This window comes from Doryrhamphus excisus, chromosome 4 (genome assembly GCF_030265055.1).
Source record: "Doryrhamphus excisus isolate RoL2022-K1 chromosome 4, RoL_Dexc_1.0, whole genome shotgun sequence".
In the NCBI taxonomy this organism is placed as follows: Eukaryota; Metazoa; Chordata; class Actinopteri; order Syngnathiformes; family Syngnathidae; genus Doryrhamphus; species Doryrhamphus excisus.
Genome location: NC_080469.1, coordinates 23,309,165 through 23,324,923, shown reverse-complemented (window position 1 = coordinate 23,324,923; position 15,759 = coordinate 23,309,165). Strand labels below are relative to the sequence as shown.

The 15,759-nt window shown below is 37.8% G+C and overlaps 1 protein-coding gene across 6 annotated transcripts in view; it reads right to left on the bottom strand.

Annotated features, from left to right (window-relative positions):
* Positions 1-15,759, bottom strand: part of grid2 (glutamate receptor, ionotropic, delta 2) — a 528,950-nt gene that overhangs the window by 155,658 nt on the left and 357,533 nt on the right. For all 6 annotated transcript variants that reach the window (XR_009129664.1, XR_009129665.1, XM_058071482.1 and 3 more), the window contains exon 8: positions 13,245-13,364. Coding sequence is in view for 4 of the 6 variants with exons in the window: in XM_058071482.1 (XP_057927465.1) it covers positions 13,245-13,364 (120 nt within the window). In the remaining 2 variants the exon portion in view is untranslated. The remainder of the gene's footprint in view (positions 1-13,244; positions 13,365-15,759) is intronic.

The window sequence follows — 15,759 nt, the reverse complement described above, 5'->3', positions numbered from 1 at the left end:
AAATGTATTAATTAATGATCGCTGTTTTGTGGTTTACTATTATTAAAAAATTATCGACTGACAAGTCATATTACATTAAAGAGACATTACCTTACATGATATGACCTTAACATCATGACCTGTCCGAAAATGACAAAGCGAAAACAAGTTCTCCCATTCCATGTGGAAGTGGTACGTTTTTGGCTTCTCAACTCCATTTGAAACCCTTAGAATAAATAAATTAGAGGCCAACTATTTAGCTCAGTAGCTTGTTATGCTTAAATATGCTTAAAGCCTGCGTTTAAGAGTAATGGTAATGGTTTAATTTCATTTGAACATGCATCAGATTACAATTGAATGCATCACATAATCAGTTCCCAGTTCCACATGTCCAAAAGGAGTAGGAAGAAGCAAAGCTTATTAAATCCTACCCCTCCATCTGGTACTTTTACAATCAGTAACTGTTACATTTGTTCACTTCCTGCTTTCATAATATAGTTTAAGGTTTTTTTTGTGTTTTTTTTTTTAAATCACGTACCAAAGTACAAGGTGATATGACCATCCAATGACATAATGGGTACCATAGTAAGTGCCCCCCCCGCCTCTCGGCGGACCAGCCCTGCCCACAAAGCTATGGCGTGTTTAACATGAGGACACAACCTTGGTGTAAAATACGACTGCTCTCCGCTGGCTCTCTCTCCGTTTATTTCTCTCGCTCATCACTCCCTCGTTCGGCCGCGCGCTAGCTGCGGTGTTTACTGCCAGGTCACAGCCAATTAGGCCTTGATCTTCCCATCCCTCCTCTTCATTCGTTCATCAATCCTTCCCCTCTTCTGGGAAGACGCCATCTCCCTATTAGTCTTTTTTCCTCATCGTCCATCCATCACTTATTCACCTGTACATGACAGGACTTGAAAAAAAAACATCCAAGTTCTGATTCATTTCCTCTCCTTCTGACATCCAATGACCCCTTTTAATGTCTTTGAGCCTTTTGTCATTTAAATCCGCTTTTACAAATTTTAAAAAATGTATATAAGTCATTATATTATATCAATATATATTTATACATATAATATGTATAGCAGGGGTCTCAAACTTAATTTACTTGGGGGGCCACTGGGGCTAGGGTCTGGGCGAGACTGGGCCGCATCAGGTTTTCCAAAAAAAACCAAAAAAAACGCATTTATTAAAAACAAAAAAATTTAAAAAACTTCGCTTTGGTTCGAATTTTCTACAAGAAAAGCTCTGATAAAACATTCCACTGTTCTCAAATATCTTACTTTTTATTTTTCTACACAAAATAAGATTAAAAATAAATAAACAAATCAAGAATAAAGAAAATCAATCAGTAATAAATAAATAAATATAATAATCATAATAAAACGTCAAATAATAAAAACTTAAGAAACCACATATAGTTGGTGGGTAGACAAATTATTTTTTTTCAGATTAAAATGAACAAAGCATTATTAGAGCCCTGTAGACATGACAAAACACGACTATAGTCACATTTATACTCTTTTTATTTACAACATATTGCGCAACTGCAGGGTCTTGAGACACATGCTAACTCGCAAACTAGAGAGCTTAGCGACCTAAACGGTAGCCTTCAAGTTATTTCCTTTCAACTTAAATAGCCAAAAACCACTTCCACACGGATAGGGAGGATAACTATTAACAGTTATTTAACCTTTAACATGAACATGAATCAAACGTAATATTTTTTTCTGGGTACATGATACCATACAGCATCCATATCAAACTTGCGCGGGCCGCGCTAACATTAAACTTTCATATCAAGGCGGGGGCCTCAAATTAGTGTCCTGCGGACCACATTTGGCCCACGGGCCGCGTGTTTGAGACCCTTCTGGTGAAGGAAATAAGTAATAAGAATCAAGGAATATGTGAAAGTAGCTGCTTATATCAGAGATTGACGGCGCCGACTGACTTTCTTCACACTTTTTTTTTTCCTTTCCTTACAATCATTGCCTTGACTTTGCACACTGCAGTGCGCCTTGGGCTGAGACGTGGGACAGGATTGAGAGCATCTGGGGAATAAAAGTTCTCCGAGCTTGTCATAACACCGAGAGAAGAGTTCGTGACTGCTAGGCGACTTTGCTTGGTGTTACTCACACTGTTTACACCGCTGCTGTTTGTGTTCGATGCCACAATGAATTTCCCACTAGGGAGGGAGGGGGGGTTGCGTGACAACAGGCCCAAAAAAAAAACAACAAAAAAAATCACACACACACTCTTCTGTGTATTTTTCTATTCTATTCTATTATTTTCTTAAACCCGTCAAATACTTTTATCACAATACTTGAAATGTTGATGTTTGCAAGGAACTGAATTGTGACTCACTCAGTTGTTCACATCATGAAAGTCTTCAAAAATGGCAAAACACACATTTTTCTCTGCAGCTCGAAGGTCTGCATGAACAATCAAGACATGTTCTTTGGGGCATCTAGCTGGGTACCTTTCACATTTGAACCAATACAGTACCAACAACTAGTACCCGGGGATTGGTCGTAGTACTCAACGCTATTAACGTGCCTGTTTCCACCCATTGAGAGACAAAGAGACCATATGGCTGACCAAAAGGCTCCCTCCGTTCATGCCGTTGTTCTATGGAAAAGTGTTGAAACGTTCACGGATGAATCGGTTCTTTTGAACGCCTCATTACAATGTGTCGTAGCTGGGAATTGTACAATGGGTAATTCAAAACAAAGCAGAGTGTTATAGGACCACTCTGTGGAATATTTACAATGAATCCAGATCAGTATTCCGGAATAATTCAAAGTCATATTAGTGGGATATCGAAATGCATTCCTCCCAGTTATTATTTCCATGATAAAACGAGTTAAGGACAGGCTGGCTTCGTAAAACTTCATTCATTCATTTTCTACCGCTTATCCTCACGAGGGTCGCGGGGGTTGCTGGAGCCTATCCCAGCTGTCTTGGGGCGAGAGGCGGGGTATACACTGGACTGGTGGCCAGCCAATCACAGGGCACATATACATACTAGACAAACAACCATTCACACTCACATTCATACCTATGGACAATTTGGAGTCGCTAATTAACCTAGCATGTTTTTGGAATGTGGGAAGAAACCTTGCAATGCACGGGGATAACATGCAAACTCCACACAGAGATGGCCGAGGGTGGAATTGAACCCTGGTCTCCTAGCTGTGAGGGTCTGTGCACTAACCACTCGACCGCCGTGCTTAGTAAATATAAAAATGAGCCAGTTTTTTGAACGGCTCTTTGAATTGAACGACTCACCAAGATCCGGCTCTGCTCAAAGAGCCAAAAATCCCATCTCTACTATGGAACAAATATGCCAAGGTGCTGAAACCAATACACAGAGTGACCCTCTTTCTTCCTGTTTGGGAGAGGAAACCAGACATGCATGTGTGGGTTTTCTCCGGGTACTCCGGTTTCCTCCCACATTCCAAAAACATGCTAGGTTAATTAGCGACTCCAAATTGTCCATAGGTATGAATGTGAGTGTGAATGGTTGTTTGTCTATATGTGCCCTGTGATTGGCTGGCAACCAGTCCAGGGTGTACCCCGCCTCTCGCCTGAAGACAGCTGGGATAGGCTCCAGCACCCCCTTACTCCCTTGTAAGGAAAAGCGGTAGAAAATGAATGAATTAATGAATGGAAAAAAGTAGAATTTTTCGGTCTAGTGTTTTATTTTGGTAGGTACCATGTTTATATAGCCCTAAAACTAATACTGTCTTTTGCAAAATAGTTGGGATTGAATGACTTAAACAACAAACAATCACCCCAGGAAAATATTGTATGATTTCCATCTGACAAGTGTCCCAAAAAGGAACTCCGCAAGCGCTCCCAGACTTAAGCAGGTCCCAAGGACACCAGCGGCACCTTGTCAGTTTCAATCAGCATCCAACTGTCGTGTGGTCAACGAGAATGTAACTTGCTGGTCAGTCGCTCACTTGCGACTGACACGACCTTCCAGGAACGACAAATTGCTGACATCAATCGAGCCGCAGAAAAAAAAAAAGAGGAAGCAACCGACAGACCTGTCGTAGTATTCAAAGAGTTCAACCCACAGTTGAGGGGAAAAGACGCCACAAAGACGTTTGACACCAGGAACACACTGACACGTTCTTCAAGGCTGGTACTGGAAACCATTTTCCTAAAGTGATTTCAGGTGTCAGTCTGAGTGCCTGTTAAAAGGTGTTCCATTTGTATCACACTGTATAAAAAACACAGACAAAAGTCTTCTCATGAGGATTCACGTTCAACAAACTCTTTAAAAATATGCTGCAGAAATAAATAAATTTAATGTTAGTGCGGCCCGCGCAAGTTTGATATGGATGCTGTATGGTATCATGAACCCAGAAAAAATTTCTACGTTTGATTAATGTTCATGTTAAAGGTTAAATAACTGTTAATAGTTATCCTCCCTATCCGTGTGGAAGTGGTAAGTTTTTGGCTATTTAAGTTTAAAGGAAATAACTTGAAGGCTACCGTTTAGGTCGCGAGCTCTCTAGTTTGCGAGTTAGCATGTGTCTCGAGATCCTGCAGTTGCGCAATATGTTGTAAATAAAAAAAGTATAATTGTGACTATAGTCGTGTTTTGTCATGTCTACAGGGCTCTAATAATGCTTTGTTCATTTTAATCTGAAAAAAATAATTTGTCTACCCACCAACTATATGTGCTTTATTAAGTTTTCATTATTTGCCGTTTAATTATTATTATTATATTTATTTATTACTGATTGATTGATTTTCTTTATTCTTGATTTGTTTATTTATTTTTCATCCTATTTTGTGCAGAAAAATAAAAAATTAAGATATTTGAGAACAGTGGAATTTTAATTTTTTTGTTTTTAATAAATGCATTTTTTTCGTTTTTTTGGGGGGGAAAACCTGATGCGGCCCAGTCTCACCCAGACCCGAGCTCCAGTGGCCCCCAAATAAATTGAGTTTGAGACCCCTGCTTTAAATTGACCTCCAGCCATGTTGAAATGTGATCCCCGGGGGAGACCATTCAGGGGGGTGCCCAGGGAACGCATACAGGCAACATGGAGGTCATACACACAATTAGCTGTCCTGAGACTTTTGTTGTTGTTCTTGTATAAGTGTTCCTTAACTTAGCACCTTAGGAACCGTGTACAATTTATTGGTCTGTAAGGGTTCAACTGTCATGAAGCATAAAACGGAAAAAGAGAAAAAGTTTGACTTTTCTTGACTTGGGTCGTGCACTCGTGTTCTTTTTTTAATCCATGCATCTTTTACTAGATTCTTCTTCTTCCATGTAACCTAGCAGCAGCCTCCTGAATAAAGATACATGCAAATCTACCTAACAGGATGGAACATCGGAGAGGAATATGGATCTTTCTGTGAATGTATATTTCTCTGTGCTCATCTTTTCCTGCATATATTTTCCTCCCTCTGATGAATTTACTGAGCACCATCTCTAACTGACTGTAACGTATATCCCTCTCTTACATTTGTTTGCTTTGTGCGTGACTTTCCCTTCCCCTTTTTCGTCACCCTGCAGGACTTATTTTTACATAATGGGAATAATCAGTTGCGTTGTCCGTCATGAGCTCCCGGATTAAAAAAAGAAGCAAAACAACAGAGTTACTTACCCTTTAGTGCTTGCATTACCCACCCCCTAAAAGTGTTAAGGAAAATAAATTGAAAATATGAGCTGGAAACCTCATATTACAAATATACAACATAAGGTGGAAAGAAACATTTCAATATTAAACAAAGCAAAAATTTGTTCTCAATCAGAAATCACTGGAAATATGTGGTAATAACTATAAAAGCAATGTACACTCGTTAAATGTACTGCAAAAAAGGCCAGTAAGGATAATTCATAATGCCGCCTATACAGAGAACATACTAACTCCTTATTTCTAAAATCACAAATACTTTTCTGATATAGTTAAACTTCAAACAGCTAAAATAATGCATACGGCTAAAAATAACCAATTAGCTAAAAATGTCATCCAATACTTGGATGAACTATGGAATATATTACTATATTGACGGTTACTATGGTACCCATTATGTCATTGTATGGTCATATCACCTTGTACTTCAGTACTTCGGACAAAAAAAACAAAACAAAACAAAAAAAACCCTAAAAAACTATATTAAACTATATTATGAAAGCAGGAAGTGAACAAATGTAACAGTTACTGATTGTAAAAGTACCAGATGGAGGGGTAGGATTTAATAAGCTTTGCTTCTTCCTACTCCTTTTGGACACATGGAACTGGGAACTGATTATGTGATGCATTCAATTGTAATCTGATGCATGTTCAAATGAAATTAAACCATTACCATTACCCTTAAACGCAGGCTACAGGATCAGCCTGTTTATTAAATATTTAAGCATATTTAAGCATAGCAAGCTACTGAGCGAAATAGTTGGCCTCCAATTTATTTATTGTAAAGGTTTCAAATGGAGTTGAGAAGACAAAAACATACCACTTCCACATGGAATGGGAGAACTTGTTTTCACTTTGTCATGTCGGACAGGTCATGATGTTAAGGTCATGTCATGTAAGGTAATGTCTCTTTAATGTAATATGACTTGTCAGTCAATAATTTTTGAGTCATAGTAAACCACAAAACAGCGATCATGAATTAATACATTTTGGAAAAAACTCGTTAAATAAATACCATTACCACTACCACACTTTTGTTTGTTGTTCAAGTCCGGAGGCTGCTGAGAACTATCCACATTCTTGACTTTCTACAAAAATCTGCATTAATTTAACACCATCAAAATGACCAAGGTACCTGTAAGCAACCGCTGTTGTTAAACAAAACACAATCTGCCCTTTAAGTTTGATGTTTTTTGGTTATTATAATTTCACTTCCTCAGCGGAAACATGCGTCACATTGATTGAGAAGCAGATATTGATATTTTTTATGCTGGAAACTCTACTTTTAGAGTGTTTCAAAATCAATCAAACAATAGCTAACCTTTCAGAAATATATGTGTGTATAATATGTGAAAGATTGGCTTGTATGGCGGATTAGTGATTAGCACGCAGGCCACACAGCTAGGAGACCGGAGTTCAATTCCCCCCTGTGTGGGAGTTTGCATGTTCTCCCCGTGCATGCGTGGGTTTTCTCCGGTTTAATCCCACATTCCAAAAACATGCTAGGTTAATATTTGCAAAAAAATAATAATAAAAAATAAAAATAATTTAAAAATAAAAAAGTAAAACATTTTTAAAAAATTAAAAAAAAATAAAAAAAATTTAAAAAAAAATTAAATTTTTTTTAAAAATTTAAAAAATTTAAAAAATTTAAAAAATTGTCCATAGGTATGAATGTGAGTGTGAATGGTTGTTTGTCTATATGTGCCCTGTGATTGGCTGGCCACCAGTCTAGGATGTACCCCGCCTCTCGCCCGAAGATACGCCGCGTCCCGAATGAGGATAAGCAGCATAGCAAATGAACGAATGGACAATCAGACGTTTCATTCAAGAAACTTTGAAAAGAATCGGAATCGAGAATCGTTTGGAACCGGTATAGAAACAAGGAATCATAATGGCTCAAATTCAAATATCATTTAAAAAATTTTGTTGTCGTTTCAGTTTAGCCTTCACCATCCTTTTGTAAAATGTATGTAAAATTAAAAAAAAATGAGCCGTGGGCCTCAAATGGCCCTAAGGCGGAACATCAAAATAAACCACATCTTTTAATCCTCCTGGTAATACCCGCAAAACTTAGCTCTTACACGGATAAAAACATTTCTAATAAGGCTTGCCGTAATGTCTTTGGATGTCACATGATCGCTGAAGATGACCACAATTAAAAACCGTGCAGTTTTCCGGTCATTGATTCTCCAAATGATGGAAAACGTGGAAAGGACTCGAACTCGTGGTTTAATCGAACACTTTCCCCTCCATCTTTTTCTTAACTACTTCTGTTTCACATGTACAAATCATCATCACGTCATTTAAGATGTTACGGATATCTAACGAAGCAATTCGTTAGATATATAAGAATATATAAGAATATATTAATATATATATATATATATATATATATATATATATATATATATATATATATATATATATATATATACGCACACTGTACATACACTGTAGGTTGCCGTGTGTTGAACCGAGTGAGAGAAATGGAGCAGAAAGCCAATTCTAGCACAATGTACTGTGAATAATTATGACCGATCTCAGGTGTCGGCTGCCATTATCATACGCACGTCAGTGAAGTAAGACGGGGATAAATGTCACCACAAGTGTCGGCGCGCTCGGTGATTGACATGTGCAGAAGAGCAAAGAAGAAAAAAAAGAAGACATTAGTGTGGTGCGACACCATAAATGCTCTTACCGGTGCCACGTCAAGCAGAAACCGAGCCTGGTATAGATGATACCGATAGCGATCAGTTGGGGAATTAAAAACAAAAAAAAAGTTGCCACTAACGGTTGTCAAATTCAATATAATTTGACAAAAGATCCGACTGACCAAAACGGATGTTATTTGAATCGTGTACATCCGATTAATCTGTTCCAGAAATGTTAACTGAAAAATGTACAAGGCGGATGCTAACCAAGGGTCCACGGTACAAAATTGGATACTCACAAAATGAGATGCAGAAGGAAAAGTCGTTTCTGACCAGTATCCGATATTGTTATTATATACGTATATTGGTATTCTGGTTGCCATTTTGTTTAGCTAGCTAATAGGATGCTAACAAGGAAGGCTGCTTTGCGATAAAAATACATTAAGGACTCACAAAGTGTACTAAGAACACGACTTGTGCCACAATGTATGTAAACCAAGGCAAAATTTAGGTGTACATTTTAGACATTGACTGAAAAACACTCTAACCAAGGCGGATGCTAACCAAGGTTCCACGGTACAAAAGTGGATACTCACAAAATGAGATGCAGAGGGAAAAGTCGTTTCTGACCAGTATCCGATATTGGTATTATATACTTATATTGGTATTCTGGTTGCCATTTTGTTTAGCTAGCTAATATGATGCTAACAAGGAAGGCTGCTTTGCGATAAAAATACATTAAGGACTCACACAGTGTACTAACAACACGACTTGTGCCACAATGTATGCAAACCAAGGCAAAATTTTGGTGTAAATTTTAGACATTGACTGAAAAAATAACGTCCAACATGGACCAAAATGAATCATGTATATCCGATTAAACTGTTGCAGAAATGTTAACTGAAAAATGTACAAAAACTGAGGCAAAATTTAGGTGTACATTTTAGACATTGACTGAAAAATACTCTAACCAAGGCGGATGCTAACCAAGGTTCCACGGTACAAATTTGGACGACTCACAAAATGAGATGCAGAGGGAAAAGTCGTTTCTGACCAGTATCCGATATTGGTATTATATACGTATATTGTGGTTGCCATTTTGTTTAGCTAGCTAATAGGATGCTAACAAGGAAGGCTGCTTTGCGATAAAAATACATTAAGGACTCACACAGTGTACTAACAACACGACTTGTGCCACAATGTATGTAAACCGAGGCAAAACTGTGGCATAGATTTTCAACATTAACCAAAACAATCGCTAACCAGCGCCGACGCTAACCAAGGTTCCACTGTGTAATAGTAAGCTACATCCACTGCATAGTCAAAATAACAAACTCCTTGGCATATTTTAGAAATGTAGGTATACCAGAACTTCTTTTTACACTTGCATGGCAGCTTAGTTCTCATCTTCAGTAAAACTTTTTTTTTTTTTTACACTCTAAAAAATTACTTCAAACATTGCCTGTACAGTTAATAAATGATTTAATGCCACAGCTTGACCCTGGAACAGATTACATCAATCCTCCATTATTTCCTATGGGAACAATGAATCGCCCCCCCCCCCCCCCCGCTACTTTCCAACACAGTTTTGCCCTTTACTAACTTGGAGAAATGGCTAGAAAGGCTGCCATTAGACTAATAAAAAGATTACACGCTGTGTATGGAAAAGTGTCACACAGGAAGTGTCACCATTAGGGAAACACTCTCACTTGCCTCTTTAAAAAAAAAAAAAAAAAAAAAAAAACGTTAATATGAGGACATTCTCTCAAAGCGATATCAGCTTTGTAGTCTGTCGTCGACTGCTTCCGTGTAATTTATACACACACACACTTAGTATTATAAAACAAAATTAGACGAAGGCTTACTCTTTAACAAGTGCCTCGATTTCCACAGAAGTAATTAAGCCTTTTAATTAAAAGGATTTGTGGCTCTAATATAATAATGCCGTATGATGTAAAGATTAATTTTGGCTGTGATTGCAAGCTTTTTTCTCGCTGCTTGATCATAATCACCACACACCATCTTTACTTATAAGCACATACTTCAGTCATGGAGGACGCTATCTGTGTGCTTCTTCAGCTGAGATAACATCTCACTTTGGAGAAGTATGGCCGTAGATGACCACAGCGTATCCCATTGGGTAGCTTACATTTGTTTATGATACAGTGTGTGTGATATATTAATAGAAATAAATACTTAATTTTCATACAATATGTAAAAAAAAGTAATATAATGACATGATTAGGTCATTATACATACAACAGTGCAACAACAGTCTGACTCACTGTATCATCTTCAAAATAACACTAAACTCATCACACATCAACTTAACACTCAAAAGATACACTTGATAAATATACAAACATGCAACAACATTTTAAAGTTTCACCATAATGCATTTCATTTGGATGGCGCTGAAATGTTAGCTCCAGCCAGAGAAGCACATAGTCCAGAGGGAGGCTGACGTCATTGCAGTGCCTCAATGAATGTGTCACTCAGACGCAATGCATTTTTTTTTCCACTTTAAACTTGTATTGGTAATTGTTTGTACATGTATCAGGTATACCTTTTTAGTGTTAAGTTGCTGTGTGATGAGTTTGGTGGTATTTGTAAGATGATTGACTGTTATACTGTTTTTTTTTATAATGACCTCCTGTGATTCCCACTGGGTTGACAAGCTTGTGAGTGCACTGATAGCTTGTGATTGGCTCCTGCAGCTACACTCTAACCCAGACGGATGCTAACCAAGGTTCCATGGTACAAAATTGGATACTCACAAAATGAGATGCAGAGAGAAAAGTCTTTTCTGACCAGTATTCGATATTGGTATTATATATGTATATTGGTATTCTGGTTGCCATTTTGTTTAGCTAGCTAATAGGATGCTAACAAGGAAGGCTGGTTTGCGATAAAAATACATTAAGGACTCACACAGTGTACTAACAACACGACTTGTGCCACAATGTATGTAAACCGAGGCAAAATTTAGGTGTACATTTTAGACATTGACTGACAAAACACTCTAACCAAGGCGGATGCTAACCAAGGTTCCACGGTACAAAATTGGATTCTTCAAAAAATGAGATGCAGAGGGAAAAGTTTTTTCTGACCAGTATTCGATATTGGTATTATATATGTATATTGGTATTCTGGTTGCCATTTTGTTTAGCTAGCTAATAGGATGCTAACAAGGAAGGCTGCTTTTCGATAAAAATACATTAAGGACTCACACAGTGTACTAACAACACAACTTGTGCCACAATGTATGCAAACCGAGGCAAAATTTAGGTGTACATTTTAGACATTGACTGAAAAACACTCTAACCCAGGCGGATGCTAACCAAGGTTCCAAGGTACAAAATTGGATTCTTCAAAAAATGAGATGCAGAGGGAAAAGTTTTTTCTGACCAGTATTCAATATTGGTATTCTGGTTGCCATTTTATTTAGCTAGCTAATAGGATGCTAACAAGGAAGGCTGCTTCACGATAAAAATACATTAAGGACTCACACAGTGTACTAACAACACGACTTGTGCCACAATGTATGTAAACCGAGGCAAAATTTAGGTGTACATTTTAGACATTGACTGAAAAACACTCTAACCAAGGTGGATGCTAACCAAGGTTCCACAGTACAAAATTGGATACTCACAAAATGAGAGGCAGAGGGAAAAGTCTTTTCTGACCAGTATCCGATATTGGTATTATATATGTATATTGGTATTCTGGTTGCCATTTTGTTTAGCTAGCTAATAGGATGCTAACAAGGAAGGCTGGTTTGCGATAAAAATACATTAAGGACTCACACAGTGTACTAACAACACGACTTGTGCCACAATGTATGTAAACCGAGGCAAAATTTAGGTGTACATTTTAGACATTGACTGACAAAACACTCTAACCAAGGCGGATGCTAACCAAGGTTCCACGGTACAAAATTGGATTCTTCAAAAAATGAGATGCAGAGGGAAAAGTTTTTTCTGACCAGTATTCGATATTGGTATTATATATGTATATTGGTATTCTGGTTGCCATTTTGTTTAGCTAGCTAATAGGATGCTAACAAGGAAGGCTGCTTTTCGATAAAAATACATTAAGGACTCACACAGTGTACTAACAACACAACTTGTGCCACAATGTATGCAAACCGAGGCAAAATTTAGGTGTACATTTTAGACATTGACTGAAAAACACTCTAACCAAGGTGGATGCTAACCAAGGTTCCACAGTACAAAATTGGATACTCACAAAATGAGAGGCAGAGGGAAAAGTCTTTTCTGACCAGTATCCGATATTGGTATTATATAAGTATATTGGTATTCTGGTTGCCATTTTGTTTAGCTAGCTAATAGGATGCTAACAAGGAAGGCTGCTTTACGATAAAAATACATTAAGGACTCACAAAGCATACTAACAACACGACTTGTGCCACAATGTATGTAAACCGAGGCAAAATTTAGGTGTACATTTTAGACATTGACTGAAAAACACTCTAACCCAGGCGGATGCTAACCAAGGTTCCAAGGTACAAAATTGGATTCTTAAAAAAATGAGATGCAGAGGGAAAAGTTTTTTCTGACCAGTATTCGATATTGGTATTCTGGTTGCCATTTTGTTTAGCTTGCTAATAGGATGCTAACAAGGAAGGCTGCTTTACGATAAAAATACATTATAAATAATACGTCTATTATTTAAGCTTCTTATTTATGTGTGTAAAAGTAAAAATAAAAGCTTGTTGGTGGAAAAAAATAGACCATTTCACCCATGAGTACACATTACTGCCACTTGCAGCTCAAATTAAACTGCCCGTTAAACGACATTGAATCTAGGACAAAAATTGAAAATGCAAAATGGTTCCACGTAAGAAAGCAAATGAGATTAAACGGTAAGGGCCACGGTCGCTAGACTAAATCAGCTTCGGATGTGATTAGCATAGCACGATGTGTGGACTTACCCTGCTGACTCCCCGCCCTCTGTCCTCTCCGTAGTTTGTCCCCAGGATCTCAAAGAAGATGTTGGGATTGGTGCCGTTGTCGGTGAACTCCAGGAAACTGGTGAGTCCGCTCACTCCAAACTGCAACAAATGGTTATTGCTCGTTAGTGTTTTTATTTGCATATTTCACCATTTTGTCAGTATAGTACTTAGAGTGAGCGTTTTATTTGGCTCCAGTTGTGCACTACAAATAAAGTCCATACTGCAGTCTGTAACACACACACACATGCAAAGTCGGCAACCTTTTGTTCATGCCTCCTGGTTTTATGGTCTGGCAGTGAAAGTGACACTCCGTCTGCTTTAGGGAAGGAGATATGTTGTTGTGTGGCTCACTCAATGTGAGCTTGACAGATTGTGTATGTGTGTCACGCATAATATTTCAATAGTACGCCTGTGCCTATGTCTCAAGACCCTGCAGTTGCGCAATATGTTGTAAATAAAAAGAGTATAAATGTGACTATAGTCGTGTTTTGTCATGTCTACAGGGCTCTAATAATGCTTTGTTCATTTTAATCTGAAAAAAATAATTTGTCTACCCACCAACTATATGTGGTTTCTTAAGTTTTTATTATTTGCCGTTTTATTATTATTATTATATTTATTTATTACTGATTGATTTTCTTTATTCTTGATTTGTTTATTTATTTTTCATCTTATTTTGTGTAGAAAAATAAAAAGTAAGATATTTGAGAACAATGGAATGTTTTATCAAAGCTTTTATTGTAGAAAATTGGAACCAAGGCGAAGTTTTTTTAATTTTTTTGTTTTTAATAAATGCGTTTTTTTTTGAAAACCTGATGCGGCCCAGTCTCACCCAGACCTGAGCTCCAGTGGCCCCCAAGTAAATTGAGTTTGAGACCCCTGATCTACAGTATACGTATGTAGTAGCGAGAAACAGCAGTTCTTTACACTGCATTGTATGGCATCAGACAATATTGTATGCGATGGTGACATATTGTACCACATTGTATTACAACAAGGCCGCACGGTAGCCGAGTGTACTATAGTAGTAGTCACCTCAATGACCCCAAGATGAAGCCACGGAAAGTTCCAAGTGCCAGCAGTTTGGTAAAGTCAACCGCAAGCTAGCTTCTTTCTTTGAAGCTAAGGATGTTTTGTGATAAAAAAAAATAAAATAAAAATATGACGTTTTGTATGTGAACTGAAAAATGTACAAAAACCGAGGCAAAATTTTATGTGTACATTTTAGACATTGACTGAAAAATACTCTAACCCAGACGGATGCTAACCAAGGTTCCACGGTACAAAATTGGATACTCACAAAATGAGATGCAGAGGGAAAATTTGTTTCTGCCAACACACTATATATAGGTATTCTGGTTGCCATTTTGTTTAGCTAGCTAATAGGATGCTAACAAGGAAGGCTGTTTTGCGATAAAAATACATTAAGGACTCACACAGTGTACTAACAACACGACTTGTGCCACAATGTATGCAAACCGAGGCAAAATTTTGGTGTACATTTTAGACCATGACTGAAAAATACTCTAACCCAGACGGATGCTAACCAAGGTTCCACGGTACAAAATTGGATACTCACAAAATGAGATGCAGAGGGAAAAGTCGTTTCTGACCAGTATCTGATATTGGTATTATATATGTATATTGGTATTCTGGTGGCCATTTTGTTTAGCTAGCTAATAGGATGCTAACAAGGAAGGCTGCTTTACGATAAAAATACATTAAGGACTCACACAGTGAACTAACAACACGACTTGTGCCACAATGTATGCAAACCGAGGCAAAATTTAGGTGTACATTTTAGATCATTGACTGAAAAACGCTCTAACCCAGGCGGATGCTAACCAAGGTTCCACACGGGGGCCGCATGTATAGTATTCCACCATAATGTATTATATGGCATTGTCATGTCCTATACTGGTATTACTGCCATATCGTAGCTTATTGTGTAGCCGAGTGTACTATAGTATTCCACCATAATGTATTCTATGGCATTGTCATGTACTATACTATCATAGTGTATTGTGTAGTATCATACTGTATCCCATTGTGTTGTATTGCACCACATCCGTATCATAACTTGTATTGTGCCATATTGTTTGCGTTGTATCGTTGGTAACAAATGTAAGAACGTTAGCTGTGAGGCGTACGTTTACGTCGTCGGAAGCTAAATAATACACGACGTGAAGTTTAATAACTTTGAAGTGATGTAATCTAAGAGCTTTCTGCAGTTAGCCCACCCTCTTGTACCATTACGCTGAGCATATTTCACTGCACTGACTCATAAATTGCATCATAATGGTGAGTACGGGGCCCATAACAAGAGAAGACAGGTAGACCATTATAGCCATTCAAAGTGTTGGCTCGTGTTGGAGACAAGAGGCAAAGAAAGCAAAAGTGTCAGGAAAGACAGCTTTGCTCTGCCGTTAAAATAAAAAAACTTTCACGGAGTCAACACCTCATCTTCCATCAGCTCACAGCCATCAACGTCAGC